This window comes from Panthera onca, chromosome A2 (genome assembly GCF_046562875.1).
Source record: "Panthera onca isolate mPanOnc1 chromosome A2, mPanOnc1 haplotype 2, whole genome shotgun sequence".
NCBI classification, from domain to species: domain Eukaryota; kingdom Metazoa; phylum Chordata; class Mammalia; order Carnivora; family Felidae; genus Panthera; species Panthera onca.
The window spans coordinates 138,270,903-138,293,068 of record NC_138340.1 but is presented as its reverse complement, the minus strand read 5'-3'; the positions used below and the strand labels follow the sequence as shown (position 1 = coordinate 138,293,068).

General features: G+C 38.6%; 1 protein-coding gene across 4 annotated transcripts in view; it reads left to right on the top strand.

Moving 5' to 3' along the window:
* Window positions 1-22,166, top strand: part of TSPAN12 (tetraspanin 12) — a 64,982-nt gene that overhangs the window by 27,762 nt on the left and 15,054 nt on the right. For 3 of the 4 annotated variants that reach the window (XM_060632970.3, XM_060632972.3, XM_081795059.1), the window contains 3 exons: window positions 7,650-7,724; window positions 11,437-11,544; window positions 15,646-15,789. In XM_060632970.3, coding sequence (XP_060488953.1) covers window positions 7,650-7,724; window positions 11,437-11,544; window positions 15,646-15,789 — 327 coding nt within the window. Of the gene's footprint in view, window positions 1-7,649; window positions 7,725-7,984; window positions 8,091-11,436; window positions 11,545-15,645; window positions 15,790-22,166 lie in introns of those variants that run through there. The other variant, XM_081795060.1, reaches the window with a different exon arrangement.

Genomic DNA, 22,166 nt, shown 5'->3' with positions numbered 1-22,166 from the left:
GTATTCACTCACATACACATATTTGCATAGCTATATTAGTATACTTGATTTTTTTACACACATTTAATATACTTTTGTGCACTTACAATGTTATATACTCATGTGACTTGAGTATACAAATATCTCTCTCTCTCCAGCAAGTTAACTAAAACCAGGCCCCTCTCATTGAATGAAATTGCCCACAAAATAGAATTCTAAGCTTCATAATTTTTTGACTGAAATGAAATATCATGGAAAATAATCCAACTCACACTAATCTGAGAAGACTGTATGTGTGGTTTTAATGAGCAATGTTCCAGGAGAGATCCGAATTGCCAAACAGGATCTAGTAATACAGAGAGACCCCTGGGTTGGGTCTATAAATCACATTTAAGTATACACTTTTGTATTTTGTTGTAGCACTCCTATTTTAAGCTACTGAAGGTTCATTTAGCAAAAAGATGACAGCACCTGAGCATGAAGTTTCCATTTGCCACCCACCGCCTTTAGTTCCAGTAACCGTGAAGTATAATTGGGCCACTTAAAATTCGCCGCCTGTTTGAAAAACGTTTTCTATGTAGAACATAGAAAATCCTGTCTCCAAGCTTCTTCTCTTTGGTGTCAGGGCTTCAGGGGGACTATTGTTTGTTTTAATTTTGCTTTTATTTGTATCAGAGTGCTTCATGCACATAACTTACAGTTAATTTCATTCTCAAGGCCTTATTACAAGAAATAGTAGTCTTACGCCATCTTCCACTCCTAAGTGGCAGCTGCTCTCAATTTTGTTTTCACAGATTCCCTTGGAATTTACTTCCCCATCTCTAAATCTCATATTTATGTAAATTCTCATTTTTAAAAACTTTTAGCTGTAAGCACTACCCACTGACTTCTTATGCTCAAGAACTTATTAAGATGGAGAACTGGTGCCCTTTCCTGCCCTCATGCCCCAACCTTTCATGCATACTTCCTATCATATCTCAACACGGACGTGTCATAACTCTGGATAGATCAGTGCTTAGGATTAGGACTATGTAAATACTATTCACAGCTGGGCCAGGAAAGTACTGGGCTTAATTTTTCTTTCTGGAATAATACTTTGTTTTTCTTGGAATTAATAACTCTATTTTCTATGTATTTCTGTGTAATTCAACTCTAAACTCCCTCTGGTATAACTGTTCTCTTTATATGTCCAAATATTTGGGGCATTCTATCAATTTTTTTTTTTTAAGAAATCTCTCTCAGAACATTCTAGACATGCTCCAGTCTAGGCCCACTGAAGCTTTTGCATCATGGGCTATCCCTTTACTACCATTCTGGGATTTACTTTGTCTCTCTCTTATTTTAGATCCCTGTTTTTTGGATTCCAAGTCATTGCCATTTTCTGTTCAGTCTCTCATTTTAGGAAGCACATCTTTCAGTTGTTTGCTGAAGAGGAGACAATTTTTTGAAGCCTATACGGCTAAAAATGGCTTTATTTGCCTTTTCATGATAATTTTGATTGCTATGGAATTATAGGTTAGAAATCATTTTTTCCCTAGAATGTTGAGGACATTCCTCCACTGCCCTTTTGCTTCCGGTATTCTACTGAGAAAGCCAATGCTTATTTTGGTTCGACTGGAGTTTTGAACCTTTGTGGAAAAGGTGTGTAAATTTGAACTTCAATTCTTTTTTTTAGTACGGTACTTTATCCTCTACTGTATCCAGTGTCCCTAGTCCTGACACTCTGTTTTACTGTCTCCAGACATGAATGAATATCCCCAACTTCCGTATGGGTGGGGTTGGGTAGTCACCCAGCTACCTGGTGTGGGGAAAGGGACCTGAGGGGTCTCACTTCTTCCTAAACAGGTTTGCAACAAGTCATTCTTTAGCTCTACCTTCATCCACTTTCAGTGGTATCCCAGCTGCCAATATCTGAGCATTTGGGGGACCCTGTTGTTTTCAAATTTCTCCACTAGGTTACGACTCAGCTTTTGGGGGACTGTTGATAAATTTTTACATTTCCAAACTATGCTTGTTGCTATCTCCTTTTCCTTTACCTCTGGGAATATACCTTTTTTAAAAAAAAATGCCCCTCCCCTTTTTTTTAGTGAAATTTCAGGAGGGAGAAGGGATAGGGACATGTATTTATTAATCTGCTTTCTTTAGGGGGAAATCCTGGGGTGGATGGTATCAGGGAACCAAATCATTTTTATAAATAAATGTTTTTTTAGGAAAGGACTTCCTTGAGATTTTACTATTTTGTCTGTATACATATAATGAGATGAAATAACCTTTAATAGGGAGGAATAACTCTCCTTTGTTTCTCTTGGGGGATGCATTTACCCACAAGTCACCAAGGGCTTAAATAGGAAGGTGGGATTTGATGTCCTTCTCTTCCTCCTCAAATATTTCCAGTGGACAAAGGGAGTGGTTAACCCTATGCCATTCTTCCCATATTGTGGATATTGTGGCCAATCTTAGTTTAAAATAACAACTTGATTTCAGTCCTTTTTAAAGAGAAGTTGGGTTCCCCACCCACTACTTCCTCCTTGGCTTCCTAATAGAGATGTTTGGAAAAATACCAGCTATATTCGCATTAGATAGGGATTTCAGTAAAGATTTTGTCAAATAGCTTGTAGGATTAGACATCCTTTAGTGGGAGTGCCGCTGATAGAAGGAAATGAATCATGTTATTCACCATCCTCCTCTGATCCTAGCACATCTACTCAAGAAATAGGCCTTGAGTACGTGCACTATCCCAGTCAGTATGTTAAGTATTTAAGCCAGAATGATACGTCTTGTCCTCATTGAGTTTATACTCTACTAGGTGCTATGGTACGGTTACTAATAGCTGCTATTTAGGGAGTGTTTACAACCCAAGAACACTTTACCTGATTGAATCCTTAGCACAACACCGCAAGGTTATTTTTAACATTCTCATTTTACAAATGAGGAAACTGAGGCTTAGTGGTTTGCCCACATTCATCCAATTGATACGTACATGAGCCAGAATCTGGAGGCCAAGTCTATTTTATTTCAGATCCCATGTTCTTCTCATTTGTCTCGTTTAGAAAGAGTCAACAAAGCAACTTCACATACAGTGTTTTATTTGATCTTCTTTTATCTAACCTAGGGAGGGCTCTCAGTTCTTAGCTGACAGTAATTACCCTCAGCCTGAGAGATTTGGTTAAAAAAAGTCACTAATTAATTGCATATTTTGGGGGTGCGTGTCCTATTGCCCGCTTGCCTTATTTGATGCAGTTTTCTTTTTTTCATGAACATATGCTGAGAGATAAAGCTTATCCATAGAACACAAATTTTGGTTGAGTTACAGTAGATGAACTTAGCTATTTTAAGGAACTCTGTATTGGATCAGGTTTAAAGCAAATAAAATAGTTTGTCATGCAAATGATCGCATTCTGAATTTTTTTTTTTTTTTTTTTTTTTTTTTGTATAAACACACAGCTTCACATTCTTCATTTGTCGAAAATGTTCAGTTGTTGGTAGCTGAGGAAAGCTCCTCTCATTTAGCTTCATTAAATCGTCCCAATTGTTTAAAGGCACACCGGATTATCATATAGTAACCCACAAAAAAAGACCATAGTAAAACAGAAAGGCAACATTTAAAATTTCTTTAAATGTGTAAGCAGAAGTCAAGGGGAGTCAAACGTCAACAGGAAACAGTTCGAATTAGAGAATCTCAAGGAAATCTGAAATTGGTCTTTTTCATTGGTAAACTATTATTCCCACCAAACATTTATTGACTAGTTGCTGTGTGACAGGTACTGCTCAGGTACGGGGCATAAGATAATGTTTAAGAACAAGATCCCTGCCAGGGGCGCTTGGCTGACTCTGTCCATTAAGCGTCCAACGCTTGGTTTCTGCTCAGGTAATGATCTGAAGGTTCGTGGGTTCGAGCCCCATGTTGGGCTCCTTGCTGACAGTGCGGGGCCTGCTTGAGATTCTCTTTTTCCCTCTCTCTCTATCCCTCACCTGCTTGTGCTCTATCTCTCTCTCTCAAAATAAACAAACTTAAAAAAAAAAAGAACTAGATCCCTGCCAGGCAGAACCAATAATCAAATAGTTAATGAGCACTGTGTCTTATGTGTGAAGCACCTCACTGGTTTAAAAGCCAAAGCCTCTGAGGCCTGATGTACCACAGTGGGAACCCTGCCATACATGGAGGGAAGGAGAAAAGCAAAGTGGTAAAGAACGAGAGAGGAAATACTGGAGAACCATAATGAGGAAAAAAACGGGTCACGTTGTAGGTAATGCACTTCCTCTACGGCAAGGAAGGACAAGTCAATATTGGATTGCATTTCACACACTGGTTCAGAATAACATTTGTATAATGTTTTGCAAATTTAAAATTAAGACATTTTTCAAACCACCCTCCCATCAACCTTGATGATAATAGCAAAGAAGGCTTTATTTCATCTTGACCATACAGATGAGCAAACTGAAGTCAGGCCAGTTTAATGATTTGCCAGAGGTCACAGAGTGTGTTCAGATCTGGGTTTGAACTTCAGTCTTCCGACTCCAAATTCTGAGCTCTTCTCAAGTTTCAGGAAGGAGATGAGAGTAGCTGGTTGGTCTGCAAACTAGATTGGCGCAGACCACCTCACCCAGGCATGTGCAGGGGGATGGTAGATGTAGACGTGCAGGAGAGACACAGGCTAACGCCGTCAGGGGAGATATGCACATGTTCCCAATACTGTCGAGGACAATGGAGGGCTTTTTAGTGAAATGTGACACGTATGTGCACTTCATACCATAGCAAAGGTCAGCAGGAGCCATTGCTTTATTCTTTGCTACCTTTGTTCTGTTGAAATTATGGATTAGCAGATGCCTCACTCAGGTCCAGCCCTTAAACAAAATACTGGCAGAGGGATTCTCTGGTCAATAGTCAATCTGAGGATGACCATCTAAGACTCAGAGCTCACCGAAAAAGAAAAAGTAGGAGTAAATGGGGTTGATCTCTCTTTGTTGTGTTCACAATGGATTTGGCATTTAACATTTTCCTTGGAATTAGAAGACTAGATGTGTGAGGCCAATACAATGACAACAAAGCAAAGACATCTGACCATGAGGCTGCAACGTTGTTTGTAAAAAAAAAAACCAACAACATATATATGTATAATTTGAATTAAATTTTAGATTTAATTTAGTTCAAGGAGGTTTTACAATGTTGATGAAATGTGCGTTTTCAATCTGAAGCTGAAATAAATCTGTGCTCCCGAGTATAAGTAGAATAAAGACAGAAGTATTGTTTTATATGAAAGAACTTGCATCCAGTGACATCATTGGAAATCTGAAAAGATAAAATAATTTTAGAGTTTTCCCAGAGTTAAAGCAGTGTCCAACTTATGTGGACTTCTTCTTTCTCATGATAGATAATCTCAGTTTTGAGTTTTTAATAAGCAATTGTTTTAGTTATATAGGCTTTATTTATGTATTCCTGGAGATGCTTAGGTCATCATGTTGCTAGCCCATTGTAATGCTCACCATAAGAAATCAGAGGTGCTGGCGTGTGAGTAGTTACTACACTGTTTGGATCCATAGGCCTGGCACAGTTACCCAGGTATTACAAGTATTGCTTACATCTGGGCACTTTGCCCTGGGTTCTGTGCTTGGGGCCCTTCTGCTGGCCCTTCACTGGCCAGTGACTCCAGGAGGCAAGAAACAAGAGAAGCGACTCAAATGGAATTTAAAAGGATATAAAATCAATCCAGAAATCTGCCTGGTGATCTGCAAGGCAAAGTAAGGTTATCTCCTGACAAGCAACAGTGTCCATGTCTATGTTTTATTTTAGAGATGTCTTGCTTTTCAGGGCTGCTTTGGTCTTCATTGTAACCTAACATCAATTTTGAAAAGAGTTTATTAGATTACAGATTTGAGAAAACAAGAATATCCCATGGTATAATTTTTCTCTAGAGTCTTACTCTCTTGCAGGGTCTTCTCAAACGTAGAAAAAATTGATCTAGTATACAATTATTGAATATTTGCTCTTTGTAACATAAGGGGAAAATGTAGTATTGTTCGTGTCTAGAAATCTCTTAAGTAAGCCATGAAAGAGAGTTTACAGAAAAACTGACTTAGAGTACTGTGTTCACAAACTTTCTTCTGATCATCATTGTAAGGCTAAAATCTTTAAAGTAAGGCAATGAGATTTGAGTAGATTGATGCTGACCAGGAGTACTGCATATATTGAAAACAAAAGTGCTAAAATGGAATACCTTAACAAATATCACTTTATCTTTTGAACCAATTTTTATTTTCAAACCATGTTATGATCTACGAGATTACGCAGCTACATATTCTTTATTTTTTTATATGAAAGAAGCAAATTAAAACTAGTAGCAGTGACTGATGTCTTTAAATAACAGGGATATATCCTGGAAGTAGTAGAAAATCAGCTCAGTTTTCGAGATTTCTTATTTCCTCCTCCCCTTTCTTGGCAAAAATGATGAGCAAAGAAGCTCAGTGCTCAAGTGTTGATGGCTCACAATCCTGTATCAGCCCATCCCTGCTACCATGCTAGCTCAGCAATTGTTTTATTTAGCAATTTTTTTTGTTATCACACCTTTGCTTTCCTGCAGGTCGTTTTTTACAAAACAGCCAGAATTATGTTTTTATAATGTACGTCAGATCTTGTCACATGCCGCTGGATTTTGATTCCACTTTGAATAAAAGCCAAAATCCTTTTTACTGCCCATGAAGATCTGGCTCTTTACGCTCCTCATCGTGGTCTACTTACACTCCCTGTACCCACCCTGCCTCCTTCTGTACTCCAGTTACCAGGGAATTTTTAACGAAGTAGCGTGCTCAGAAAGGTGACCTTGCTCTTAATAGTTCCCCTTCCTGGATTGCTTTTCCACGAATCTTATCAGCATTGCCTTCTTGTCATTACTGACTCTTCCTAAAAATCACCTTCGTAGAGATCACCCAGTCCAAGGCAGCTCCCAGTCTCTTACAGTGATATCACTCTGCTTTGTTTTCATTTATTCTATTATATAACAAATCTTTATTGAGCACCTGCTTTGTAACAAGGGACACAGTAAAGTTCCTGCCCGTAAGGGAAATGTCATTCTAGTAATGGGGGTTAATCACTAATCATCACTGCCAGGGACCCCCCACCCTGACCCAGTGACGTAAGATGCAGAAAGCGCTGGTATTGTTTTATTTCTGCTGGAATTTAGTGAAGAGAGCTTTTAGATAGCCCTTTCTTTCTCACACTCTTACCTCCTATTTCTGCAACGGTACCTCCACAATGGGAGAGGTGTCGAGGTATGGCTTAAGGGACACAACTGCGAGGGTCTTAGCCCTCCAGAATTCGCTGTACACATTCTTGAGCAAATCGCACTGCCTACTTTCTGCATTATTTTCTCACTTATAAAATGAGGTAGTCCTATCCATTTCACAAGGTGTTTGAGTGAATTCATCATGAAAGTACTTGATAAAATAGAGCACCAGCCAAACGGCCCATGTACGTGAGTTGTTGGACGTTGTCTGCAGATTTCTCTAAATTTGCTGACACGTCTCCCATCTACTCCCAAGGGAGCTTCTTGACTATATGCCTCTGTTTTCTTGTCCACTGGATAAACAATGCTGAATAATATTTAGCTTGTGTCTAATGACTGCATCTCGTTTTGATTCTATCCTAACAGCATTAACTGTTTGTTCTCCTACAGTACTTTGGAAGTTTGCTCGTCATTTTCTGTGTGGAACTGGCTTGCGGTGTTTGGACGTATGAACAGGAGATTATGGTGAGTTCAAAGTGGGATACAGTTACAATCTGGACAATCTCTAGTGCAGACTTCTAAATCACATACTTTGGAGTTATTTAGGCACATGATTATTAATTTGAATGTTTATACTATATGATAACAATGATGGTCCCCATACCTCTGAAAATTAACATTTTCTTGTCTGTGTCTAAAGCATAGTTCCAAATCATAATTTGTAATGTTTTATTTGCTGTACTATATGTCTTTAATTCCACAGGTTGCTTAAACATGGATACAACAGACTACAAATAATAGGTGTCCTAAAATAATTGTGCCAACTTCTGAGTGTGTAATAGGAAAGATTTGTGTTTGCAACAGGATCTGGGAGAGCTTGGAAATCTACATGTAAGCCTCAGAAAATGCCCACTGCAGCTGTATGCTGATGAATAGGAAGCATGCAGCTTCTATTCGCAACAAGCTGAGCCATCTTCTACTTTAAGAATTATATTTGAGGAGTTGCTGTGTGTTTACTTCAGCCTAGAAACTCTCTGCTAGTTTGAGACTTGGCTACCTGAAAATAGCTCTGAAGCATTTTTTTTCTTTCATTTTATCAACTGAAACAAACTTTTATAGCTATGAATGAGAGAAGGAACAAGGGTCAGAGTCTCTGTCTTCAGATTTTACCAGTCTTGCTTGGTTAATCACTTGCTCCTCACCCTTGCACAACACTAGGCATTATTACTTTTTTAACGTTTGCCCACGTCATTGATGAAAATTGGTGCGTTTATCGCCAATGAGGTTGAACATCTCTGCATATTTGATTGCTGGCTGTTTTCATGGTGGCAGGCCAGATTTTTCCACTGCGAGCATCTTGGAGTAATTCTGTTTCAGGAAGATGATGTTTTTCAACAAGTAGTCCTTGGACTGTCTACAGCAGGAGTCACCCAGGGCAGTCTTTAAAATGCACATTATAGGGCACTAGGCCAGAATAGAGGGGAAAGCAGAGGAAGAAACGGCAGGCACCAGGCATCCACATTTGTGACAAGTTCCCCAGGTGAATCCTCAACATTTTAACATTTAAGAGCTTTTAAAAAGAGAGAGGTTATTTTGTATTTATTTCAGAGAGGCATTTCAGCAGTTGTGTAATAAAATAGACGTGTTTTGGTACCGATACAGTTGTTGAAGATTCTGTGGTGAATCTGTTACTGTCCTGTGAGACTGTTTTGAATCCTAAGCGGTAATTAGAGACTAATGGGTCCTTTGCATATGCTAATTTGCATGTAAACGATGCTTTGGCACAACCGCCTCTCTGAACCCCTCCGAAAACAGTAGTGCTTCCCCTGTCTGACAGCTCTTAGTAAGAAGAGAGAATTTACGATGATTTTTTTTTTCTGTTAAAAATTGAAAAGTCAGGGCAGGTTCTAACTAATTTTAAGAAAGTTAAAAACTTTCTTTAAAACGAAATCTCCTATTAAAATAGGAATGTTCTTGCTGTCTTTGAGAATCACGTTTTCACTCCATCCCTAGAAACATTGTATATTTAGGGGAGTGAAAGAGTAGTTCTTCCAGACTCAGTTTCTATGCTTTATTGATAAAGAGATGTTCTCTTCCAATTTTTTTCTTTCTTCCCAAGATACATATATCTTCTTGACATTCAAGCAATAGATAGTAGTTGTATAATTAACCTCTGATCCCGTCAGCTCAGCTTTTGATCATGTTCTTTTTGATAATTAAAGGTTTTTAGAAATAAGTTTGCTCTCTATGGATTTTAAAATGGTTTGTATAGTTTTTATGTCATACTGATATTTGATAAATCTCCCAAGTTATAACAAATATGAAATGAATTAATTTAAGGTATGTGAAAGTAACTGTTTTGATTCTAATATAATCTAATTCTAGAAGATACTTTCTTCTGTTGTGTTAAGGGACAGTCGCCACATACCTTCTTGGTGTCATAGTGGTACTATATGGATGCACACCGCCATTTCAGTTGAGTGCGTACATCACTGTTTGCTTATTCAAATCTTCCCCACTAAGTCATCAGGATAGAGCAGGGGCTGTTTGGGCTGTTTAAAAGAGAAACGTGGAAAATGGTTCTTTGGAAAAAAAGTTTGTCAGAATTTTTTTTATTGCTTTTGCTCTAATAGCAGTGTGAAAGAAAAGTGCCATTAAAGTTTATTAGCTGCCAAATTTTGCAGAACCCAGCCTTTGCATAGAATGGGCTTTGTGCTCTTAGCTGTTCCATGCAAGGAGCCAATAACTGTGTGTTTTCCTTTATGGCCAAATCACGGTATGTTGTGCCAGAACCTCAGTGATCTCTGTTTCTTGCCATATTTGGTCTCAGATTGATTGTGGTCACAAGAGGGAAACAACTTATATTTATTTTGTAAAATAAAATTTAAAATAAGACTATTCTGATAACCAAATCAAGAGATTTGACGTCAGTCTGTTTCCCTGTTATTTCTGTTGCTTATACATAGTTACCTCCTATTCGTTCTTTCTCTAGAAAAATCAATAATATTAACTGTTTCAGATTACAAATTTCTAGAGAATTTATTTCCTTTCTATGTATATTATGTTCAAAAGCATATGAAATAATAACTTATAGTGAGTAGCCTGAGTTTTGGTTTAGTTACCTGAAATATGTCGAAACCGTGCGAACATGGAGTATACCTGGTCAGACCATTTTTCGGGGGGAACAGAGTTGTGTGCCCCAGTGTTGGCATGTTTCCTTTTATATGCACATTTCCAAGTATTAAAAAAGAAAAGTAACAAAGGAAAACAATGAAGAATTTCTGTGGTCAGGAATTTTGAAACTACTTCTATTGGTATTACTGTCTTTTAAAAATAAGATTTCAAAACAGTCCTAATCTTGAGTTAGCGTCAAGCTCGTTTGGCTAAGTTTGGCCTGTATTACCCGATAGATCGGATATGGATATCTGTCCAGTTTCCCAGTTACGTATTGTAAACCTAATACCACATGTGTGGTGAGGCTATGATGTGTATGCATCAGTTTCTCCTCTGGCATTGTAGATAAAGCACTGCATGATATGCTGACTAGGTTTCTGGCCAACTGTTGGGTTGTGTACCTGAAGCTGTCATGATTAAACACTCTGTTAAGGGAGACTGTGCTAGGTGACTGGGGGCAAGAAGCACAAAAAGCGCTTTAATCTGAGAGGTTTTCTTTCTAAAATTCTAGCATGCACCCGAAACCCAATGTTTGGAAAGATAGTTACACACTTAATCCATAGTGAAGCTTGACTTGAACTGAATTCTTTTCCTTCTTAATTCTTATCCCATTATTTTAGTGCTATAATCTGCAGTCACTTCAAAGACCAACTCCATAGCATTCTGAAATCAAATCAGAGGACTTTTCTGGGCAAAGATCATTTGTTATGAGGAGCTCTTTAGCTGGATCTGTAGGATATACAGTAAACTGCTTGTTTTGTGACTTTCTAATGCTTGATATTAGCATTAAATGATTTTGCTTTTCTTTCCTTTGCTTAATGTAAAGAACTTCCTCATTTACTGCAAACATCTACACATAGAGATTGTTTAATATGTAGCTAATAACCTTGAGCTTAATTTAGGCCACAAATATAAGTTTAAAATAGCATCTGTTAATTGCAATACATTCCAAGTGTGTGTATGAGTCTGTGAGTGATTGTATTTATGAATATGTGAACGTTTGTGTTCCTGTATGTGTGTGTTTGTGTGTTCCAGCTGTTGATATTTTGTTTGTTATCTCCAGGTTCCAGTACAGTGGTCAGACATGGTCACTTTGAAAGCCAGAATGACAAATTATGGCTTACCTAGATACCGGTGGCTTACCCACGCTTGGAATTTTTTCCAGAGAGAGGTAAGTGCTACAGTGTCTGAGGCAGAGGGTATGGAATAAATGGCACACTTTCAAAACAAATGTTCAAAGCTTTGGCTTTGGTCATTTTCTCTGTGCTGAAAAGTGAAGCCTATGATTCAGTTACCCTGGGTGGAATTCTTTACTGAGAAATACCTTAAGTAACTCCATGCCCTTCTTTTCTTCCTGTGTGTACCATTTTTCCCTTCATTTCACATGCTTCACATATATTTTAAGAATTTCTTAAGAGCCATGTTGCTAACCTACTGTGAAGTTTTATGAGAGTTTCTTGATATATATCCAAGTTTTATTTGAATACATAATTTTTCACAACCTTTAGGGCTGTCTTTATTTTTAAACAGTTAATTTTTAAAAAAATAATGGTTCTTATTGGGGAATTAAGCATCAGTATATCATTGAGAACATAAGCTTTGGGGCACCTGGGTGGCTCAGCCGGTTAATTGAACGTCTCTTGATTTCAGCTCAGGTCATGATGTTGCAGTTCATGGGAAGGAGCCCTGTGTCAGGCTGTGTGCTGACAGCATGGAGTCTGCTTGGGATTCTCTCTCTCTCTCTCTCTCTCTCTCTCTCTCTCTCTCTTTCCCCCTCCCTCATGCTCTCTCTCTCTCAAAATAAAGAAATAAACATTTTTTTTTAAGAAGCATGAGCTTTCTAGTCAGATCTTGGTTCAGATTCTGGCTCTGCTCCTTAATATTACATGAGCTTCTCTCATTTACTTAACTTCTTTAGCCTCAGTCTCCTCACCTGTAAAATAGGGATAATAAAATGACCTGCCTCCTTGGATTGTTGAGAAGAATAAATGGGATCTTAAGCTTGATCTCATTTAGCTCAAGGTTATTAACTATAGCATTACAAAGCACAGACGCTTTCAGCTTTTCTTACCCAACTTCCATAAAGCCCCATGGATATCATCTTCTCAAACACAGACTATATTTAGATGCTTAAAATTCGGTGACTTGAAGTTAACCGCTGATCTTGCTTCAAACCAAGCTCTCTGCCCACGCAGTTTTCTTGTGATTGGAGATGCTGGGGTGACCAAGTATACCTGTTTCCTTTCGTTTCCTTTAGAGCTGGGCCACAACTCATGTGAGAGGCAGCGTCTTCCATGATAGATATCCAGCTTTCTGCTCAGTTCCTCTGTCTGGAATATGGGCAGAGGTTCAAGTACAGGATAATCTCCAAATTTGGCTCCTTGTGTCACAGTTGTCGAGATGGTGAAAATTATCATAGTGACACAGATTTCCTATTTATTTAAATGCTTCCTGACTTTGTTTGTTTACTGTTCATTTGTACTAAAGGCAACGTGAAGGGAAAAAAGGTGAGGCCTTAGGGAATTTATGTTAAGATGTGTTCAGCTACTGCCCTGGGTGGAAGCTGTCCAGAGCTCCTTATGTTCTGGGATTTCTGATGTAGACCAAGATAAAACAGGCTAGAAAGCAAGGTGAGTTTTTTCCCAGTGGCACAAAGAGGGGCTTTACTTAGGTAGACGAAGTAATGATAGTACATGTTTTTAGCTTTGTTGCCTGGTAAGTTCCCTCCTCTGTATCATAGGCCCAGTTCACCCGAAAGGAGAAGGCAAAGATCTCTGGGCACCCCGAAAGAGTCTTTTAAAGCCCCTATGTGTTAGTTTGCTAGGGCTATGGCCATAATAAGTTACCACTGGGGGCTTGAATAACAGAAATGCGTCGTCTCACCGTTTGGAAGGCTGGAAGTCTGAGATCGAGGGGTGCAGGGGTGACTTCTTCTGAGGCCTCTCTCCCAGGCTTGTAGACAGCAGTCTTTTCCCTGTGTCTTCACGTCGTCTTCCTTCTGTATGTATCTGTGTTCAGATTTCCCCTTCTTATATGGATGTAAGTCATATGGGAGTAGATGCCACCTTTATGACCTTCTTTTAATTTAATTACACCTGTAAAGGTCCTATCTCCAAATGTGGTCACATTTTGGGGTGAATTTTGGGAAGGGAGAACACATTTCAGCCCATAACACCCCTCTCCCAAAATAAATTGTAGAGCTAAAAGTGACCTGGTGGGGCCCCAGTTTTTCTGACCCTCATTCAGTGCAGTTCTATGCATGTACCTCATTTTAGTGGACTCTCACTCAAGCCTTAGTGATCTTTATTTCATATATTTTTTAAAAACTCATTTTTAAAGGTGTATTTACTTATTTATTTTAACTTAATGGTTGGAGTACAGGCTTTGGAATAAATAGGCTCCTGCCACATACTGGTCTCTGCAAGTTACTTGGCCCGTCAGAACCTTTCTTTATATGTAAAGTGGTGGTGGTATTTTCCAGTTTCACAGGATGCTAGCAAGAGTGGCCCTCTCTCAATAATGCGGTTTTAAAGGTGGTGAGAAAACCATGAGAAGAGGTAGACCAGTCATGCCTAGTGTCGTGGAGGGACCACTTAGGGGAGTTCTCAGGGAAAATTTCATTACCGATTTAGTATCTCCTGTTGACAAAGAAAAACAACTATGTAAAAAGAAAAAAAAATGACTCAGTGACTTATTAATATTAAAAAATATATCTGGCACTGAACATGGTATGCTTCAGTTATTTGGAAAAGTCATTTCTGTGGAGCACCTCATTTCCTGACCAGGCCAGATAAATGGGCTGTTCTATTGTGGACAGAGCTTGAGTTCCAAGAACTGTACTTCTGTCGTCAACATAGAAAAACACATGTCCTTAGGAAACGAGAGAAGTGGGTTTTCTCTGAGTGCAAGAATTGAAAAAGCCTGCCTTGGAAATATAGTAGTTTATGATTTTTAGAAAGTGAAGTCTTTTTACTACGTATGTTTTTTATGGCTACTCAAGGCCTTTTGTAAAATATATGATGTCAAATTATGTTTGACTTAATTTATGATGTTTATGGTATATCTGTAGCTTTTAGAACAAGTTTATAAAAGGAAAGTACTAAAAATATAAAAAATGTTTCTCAGAAAATTTTAGTATTACTCGTGGCATCAGTAATTCATCATTTACAATAGTCTGAAGATTTTTTTTTAATTAGTTACTTAGGCAAAAGGAAAAGTGTGAAATGGTTTTTAGTATTTTCCTTGTTTCATTTTACATGAGAAGTTCAAAATTCCTCATAGATGATTTTAGTTGGATTTTGAATGCTGGATGGTGCTAGTTTATGATACGGTGTTAATCCTGCACACAGATTGGTCTGTTGGGCTACATAATTTGCAGAGCCAGTCACTCTTGGCAAAGTTCTTTTCAGTGATTGCCAGGAGTCCTTGTTTTTGACCGTAGGGAAGAGTAACTCCCTCTATCCAAGGGCAGAAAATTATCATAGTTAATTATTCTGAATCTAATCTACATATATCCTTAAGCAGTGTTTCTAAACTTTCACCAGAAAAAGTTTTTGCTAATCCTTGGTGAAATCAGATAAAAAGACACAAAAGACAACAGTAATTTTCCTTCAATCCAATTTTATTCAAGCTAAAGGCATATCGTTTCTTCTGAGATCATGGTGCTAGAATATGATACTTTATTTCAAGATTCTCATTCAGTTAAATAAAAATTTGTTGTCCAAACCTGTGTTTATGTTTTGAACAATTTTTGAAAATTTAGTGGTTAATCAATCCAAGTTGGGTAATCTTTGCGATGTGGACTTTTGGTCAACAACTCTTTCTACAGAGATAATGGAAACTTGTAATTTAATGTCTGAAAATATTAAGCAGTTATATTAGTTAAACCAGGTGATATGCAAATAGATGGATCAACTGTTCTTTAGTAGCTAAAGTTTTAATGGTAAATATAGGATTCTTGCTAATGATTTTGTTACTGTGAATGTTCAGTCTGCTGCTGAATGATCACTTATGGAGGGCCATACAGTTGTGGAGAGATTCAGCCATGCCTGATCTGTCTGCATGTGTTATGAGCATTATTGTTCGAAGTGTTCCATTATAGGGTCCTTGGCCGCATTTTTGTCATCAACGTAGAATGTACACACATCGTTAGGTAATGAGAGAGGTGAGTTTGGCTCTGGGTACAAAAATTTAAGAAATCTAACGTTTAATCTTCTGTAAGTTAAGAAAATATTTTTGTAGTTGCTGAGCCTGACCAGTCATTCTTTTGCAGTTTAAATGCTGTGGGGTGGTGTACTTCACCGACTGGCTGGAAATGACAGAGATGGACTGGCCCCCAGATTCCTGTTGTGTTAGGGAATTCCCAGGATGTTCCAAACAGGCCCACCAGGAAGATCTCAGTGACCTTTATCAAGAGGTAAGGCCATATGTTGTGAACTTATCATGCATACAAGATTTCTTATAATGACTTTTAGGTAAAGAATCAACAATTTGCCAATGAAATTTTCCTCTTCTATCTAAATATAAAGGCCCTTAAAATTATTCTCTAATTTGTGGAGAAACAGGATAGCACTAAAAATCAGTATAAAATCATCATGTGTTAACAAAGGAAATCGGTGGGGGGGTAGGGGGTGCCTGGGTGGCTCAATCAGTTAAGCGTCCAACTTCGGCTTAGATCATGATCTCGTGGTTTGTGAATTCAAGCCCTGCACCAGGCTCTGCGTTGACAGCTCAGAGCCTGGACCCAGCTTCAGATTCTGTGTCTTCCTCTCTCTCTGCCCCTCCCCTGCTCACACTCTGTCTCTCTCAAAAATAAATAAACATTAAAAAAGAAGTTAAACAAAAAAGGAATTGGGGAAGACTAGATTTAGAATCAATTGGATTTTAAACCGTATTGTCTAGAACCAAGTTCTCTTGCCTCCTAGGGATCCTTTGGAAACAGGTGCATGCGGAGTGTATAAAGAACTCTGAATATTTCAGAAGACAAGGTTCGGAGTTCTTGAACAGACTATGTATTTTAGGGCCTCCACAGAGACGAAAACATATGTAGGGAAAAAAAATCCCACTCTCCAGGGAAAACGTTGTCCTCTACTCTTCAGTTCCCCCTACTGGCTAATGATCAGCGATATTAGTTTTAGTTAGCTGATTTAAAGAAATTAGATGCTCACTGGGTTTAAAATCAATCCTCACATGCCCAAGAAAGTTGCCTATCTGCGTTTTCTGGGAAAAATTTTCAGAATAACCAGTTATTCCTTTGTTAGCAGAAGCTTTCCTATTCCTTCCTTTGTAGTGGTGATTTTCAAACTTTGTTAGCAGCAGAATCTTAATTCAAATTAAAATCTAGAACTATACCATCCAGTACAGTCACCAATAGCTACATGTGGCTATTAAAATTAAAATTAAATTAAATTAAAATTTCATTTCGTTAGTTCAAATAGCTACATTTCAAATGCTTAAAAGCCACTTGAGACTTGCAGCTTCAGTATTAGACAATGCAGATATAAGACATTTCCACATTACAGAAAATTTTATTGCAGTCTTGATCTAGAGTGGAAACTCAAAATGTAAATCAGATGGCAGGGAGGGTGCTCAGGCTGAGGGGCTGGGATTATTTCCCAATAACATCTCCAGTCAAGCATCTGGGTATCCAAAAGCACCATTGAAAACCTCCGGCTTACCATAAAGCATGGTGATAAAGAGCAAAACTTTTTTTAAAACAGAACATCCAGATTTATATATATATTTATGTATTTCAAAACAGTAATCTCAAGAGGCTATATGTCTTTCCCTAAAAATCCTATTGTTCAAAACATCTTTTAGGCTGCCAAAGTCAATTGTAGAGATGCACAAAAATCAGTTTCATTAGTTTATGGTGTAAATTAACTTATTTGAGAAAAATGGCAGATTACCTCCACAAATGATCCATTGTATTTATAGCTTACGTATAAGTAGCTTTTGGCTGTTAAAGAATTCATCTCAGAGGACAAGACTATGCCACATTAAGCATATCCAAAATAAAGTGCTTTGGGCCCTGAAGTGCCACAAAGAAGTGTGCCAAGGATTTTTTAAGGGATTTAGAATTGTATTTGTTTCCTAGGGCTGCTGTAATAAAGTACCTCAAAGTGAGTGGCTTAAACAGGAGATACTTATTGTTTCATGGTTCTGAAAGCTAGAAAGCTTGAGATCAAGGTGTCAGGAAGGTTGGTTCCTTCTGAGGGGTGTGAGGAAGAATCTGTTCTATGTCCTTCCCTCAGCTTCCGGCAGTTGGATGACAATCTTTCGTGTTCCTTGGTTGTAGAAGCATCACCCCAATCCCTGCCTTCATATTGACATGGAACTCTCCCTGTTTGTGTAGATCTCCAGATTTCACCTTGTTCATAAAGACACAAGTCATGTTGGAGTAGGGGCCCATCCTCTTTCGGTATGACTTCATCTTAACTAATTACATCGGCAATGACTCTATTTCAAAATAAGACCACATTTGAGGTTCTGGGGATTAGGACCTCAACATATGCTTTTGTGGGGAACACAACTCAACTCATAACAAGAATTGTTGAAACCACTGAATTATCTAGGTTGCCTGTTTTATTAATTTATTTTTTTTTAACGTTTATTTATTTTTGAGACAGAGAGAGACAGAGCATGAATGGGGGAGGGTTAGAGAGAGGGAGACACAGAATCTGAAACAGGCTCCAGGCTCTGAGCTGTCAGCACAGAGCCCGACGCGGGGCTCGAACTCACAGACCGCGAGATCATGACCTGAGCCAAAGTCGGCTGCTTAACCGACTGAGCCACCCAGGCACCCCTAGGTTGCCTGTTTTAAAAGATAATCAAAGAATCATTCGCTCAGTGTCTCTGAGTTCTTTAGTGATTATGCTACATCTTTTTTTTCCAGGTGAAAGTCTGAAATAAGGATGGCCAGCTAACAAGTTCAATAGCTAAGGTCCTGTTCGTGCCATAGAACAGAAAACAATGCTTAATATTTCTAAGATATTATTAAATGCAAACATAACTGTGGATATTCAGATACATTATAACTTACCACTAGGTTTTAAAAACACAGATGATTACAGTATAGGTATTAAGTGTATATGTGAGTTGAAACCTATCAACTTTCCTAGTGTGAACTTAATCCATTTGTTAGTTTTTAGGAGTGGCAAGTCAGTATGGGAAAATATTGGGCTACAACACTATATATAATCTCTACCCTTTTTAGTGATTAATACTGATAATATGATTATAACCAATGTTGATCATAAGAATGACAAAACACAAATCAATTTGCCAGATCTTCCCATAAAGTCTGAATATGGACAGATTCACTTCACTTGTGCTTTGTTTAGTTGAAAAGCTTTCAATTAAACATTTGATAAGTTTTGTTGGTTTTTTTTTTCTGCTGTAAGAATGCCATTCATTTTTACTAGTTTATCTTAGATTATTTCCGCTGGTAGTATTTACAATGGAATACCTTACATTCAGGCTGTCTATAATTACTTATTCTATGGATTTTGAGATTGATAGAAGCCATATTATTGTGCATGTGCAAGTTGAGAAGCCAGATTATTTTAAAAGCTTTTTCATATTTTCATCAAAAGATTTTCAGCAGCAAGCCGACATTGCCAGTGACAAGATATTCTTTAGATAGACTTCCAGCAGAGATGGAGGTTCATTATATCAGAGTAGCTCTGCTTTTCCACTTTATAATTAATAACAGATGCTGGTATTGGTAATGATACAGTGCATAATTATATGCATAGTTGACTTACAAAAGTGGATCACTTAGTAGCTTTATGGTACAAGTACAATTAAACCCATCATTAAAAATAAGACTCAATTCCACTTTGCCCTGGAGAACATGTTTCCTAATTGAAGAGTGCCCAGAGACCATCCACCTGGAAGACGGAGGGGTCTAACAGGGAGGAACAAGTGAGGGACAGCTGGAGGTATTTATGTTACTTATTCTGAAGTAGCAGATACTAAGGGGGAGATATTTTAGATGTCTTCAAATATTTCAAAGTTCATCATTCAGAACAGGAACTAGACTTGCTCATTGTTGCTCCAAGGGCCAGACATTACAGGAAGGAAATTTTGAATCAATAGAAGGAAGACCTTGCTCATCAAAATCCGTCCAGTTGTGACACAGGTTCTCTTACAAAATAATGAGTGGCTCATCACTAAAAATATTAAAGTCAAGGTCAGATAACCATGTCATTGGCAGATAGAATGGGTTTTTAAATTAAGAGTGGATCTGGACTAGATGAACTTCAAGGTCCCTTTTATCTTTCATATTCTGTAAGCTCAGAGATAAGAACTGGCTTTCTTCCTGCAATCTTTCTTCAGGAGTCTGAAATCAAGGAAATAAATCATTCTCAACCATCTGGTGGCCTGCATGGTCCCTGACCCAATAATGTTTTATGACACGTTTGAAACCTGTGAAAAATGACAGAGCAGAAATAAAGCAACAATTGCACATTTTAGAAACATTCCCATCGGAAGTATTGTTGGATTTGGCACACAGCTCCTCCAATACCTGTAATGAGCTACGCACTTGTATACAAGTACAGATGCAAAAATCACAGATGAAAATGTTTCTGACCATCAACCTGGTTCCATCACATTCATCAACTCACAATGTTTCGTGAGTGCCAGATGCTATTGGAAATGCTGAGGATATAACAGAGAAAGTTGCAGACAAAATCTCTCCTCCTGTGTAACTTACATTCTAGTTAGGTATATAGACATTTAGCAAGAAAAAAGCAACAATAAAAATCATCTCAGGTAACGGTAAGCATTTTGAAGACTCTTAAGTAGGGTTGTGTGCTGGAGAATGGCTTTATTGGTGAGGGAGCTACTTTGGATGGTTAGGAACCCACTCTTTTAGGAAGTGACATTTGAATGATGAGCAGTCGGTGAGAAGGCTGCAGCCACGCAAAGATCCACCGAAGGGGCACCTGGGTGGCTCAGTCACTTAAGCATCCGACTCCTGATTTAGGCTCAAGTCATGATCTCGCAATTCATGAGTTCGAGCCCCACATCAGGCTCCATGCTGACAGTGTGTTGACAGTGCAGTGCCTGCTTGGGATTCTCTCTCTCTGCCCCTACCCCATGCATGGAACACCCGTTCCCCGCCCCAAATAAATAAATAAACTTAGAAAAAACAAAAAGATCCACTGGGACACCTGGATGGCTCAGTCGGTTGAGTGTCTGACTTCAGCTCCGGTCATTATCTCATGGTTCGTGGGTTCAAGCCCCGCGTCGGGCTCTGTGCTGACAGCTCAGAACCTGGAGCCTGTTGCAGATTCCGTCTCCCTCTCTCTCTGCCCCGACCCCACTTGTGCTCTGTATCTCTGTCTCTAAAATAAATAAACATTAAAAAAAAAAAAAAAAAGATCCACTGAAGAATTTTTTTTAGCCTGTGAAACTGTGAGTGCAAAAACTCACCCACAGGTAGACTAGTCAGTGATTACTGACTGCTTACTACCCTGTTCTTTGGGATTATTTGTGTAACCACACTCTCTAAATACCAGGTGTTAGACTTGGCCTCAGCAGAACATCAGACTCAGGGTGTATGTCGGTAGAATACAGGACTGAAATGTCTCTTCCTTCTCTCATCTGCTGAGTTTTCCACCATGTCGTTACTAAAGTTCTCTGTCTAGACTTGATCTGGAGAAGAAAAACAGAAAGACTGAGAAAGAAAGCTAGCAGAGAAAAGTGGGGACTGTCAACCTCTTGCCCATGGACCTGTGCTCTTCTTGGATGGGCTTCAAGGGAAAGGTGATAGTGCTGAAATTTTTTTCAATATTTTATATGCATTTTTTTCAATGACTAGTATCCTTAGCTTTCATCAGCTTTTCTTGGGGTTTCATACCAAAAAGTGTGAAGAACCACAGTTGTAGAGATAGTTGCAGTGTTTGCTACCCCTGTTAGGAAATGAAGAATAAACATCTTTTCAGAGGGATTGGAATGCAATTTTCTTCCTCCGTATGCCGCCTCAAGAAAAATGAATGCAAGTAAACAAGTTCACAACAGGCCCTCCTTCAAATGGACCAACTCAAAATGTAAAACAAAGAGGAACAGAGAGTAAAGTAAAATGTACCTCCAAAGATACATGCCTTCGTTTTGTAGTTGGGAGAAAGACCACTGTTAAAAGATATTGTTGGCTTCTTCGGAAAAGTAGTATTCACAGCAGTTTATGTGAGGGCTGGATAGAGAGATGGTTTCCACACAGCTGGGTGCCTTTGAAACACTTTCCCTCTATTTTACTTATCTTATTTATTTTTAATTTTTTTATGTTTATTTATTTTTGAGAGAGAGAGACAGAGTGAGAGCAGGTGAAGGGCAGAGAGAGAGAGGGAGACACAGAATCCTAAGCAAGCTCCAGGCTCTGAGCTGACAGTACAGAGCCTGATGCGAGCCTGACCCACAAGCCATGAGATCATGACCTGAGCTGAATTCAGATGCTTAACCAACTGAGCTACTCAGGCACCCTTATTTTATTTTATTTTTTTAAGTTTATTTATTTATTTTGAAAGAGAGAGAGCAAGTAGGGGAGGGGCAGAGAGAGAGAGAGAGAGAGAGAGAATCCCAGGTAGGCCCCACACTGTTGGTGTAGAATCTGATGTGGGGCTCGAACTCACAAACCATGAGATCATGAGCTGAGCCAAAGTCAGATGCTTAACCGACTGAGCCACCCAGGTGCCCCTGGAATACTTTCCCTTTAGACCCTTAGTCTTTATATGTTCCATGTGATGTTGGGTTTGAATAGCAAATATTCTTTATAATTCCCCAAGGAAT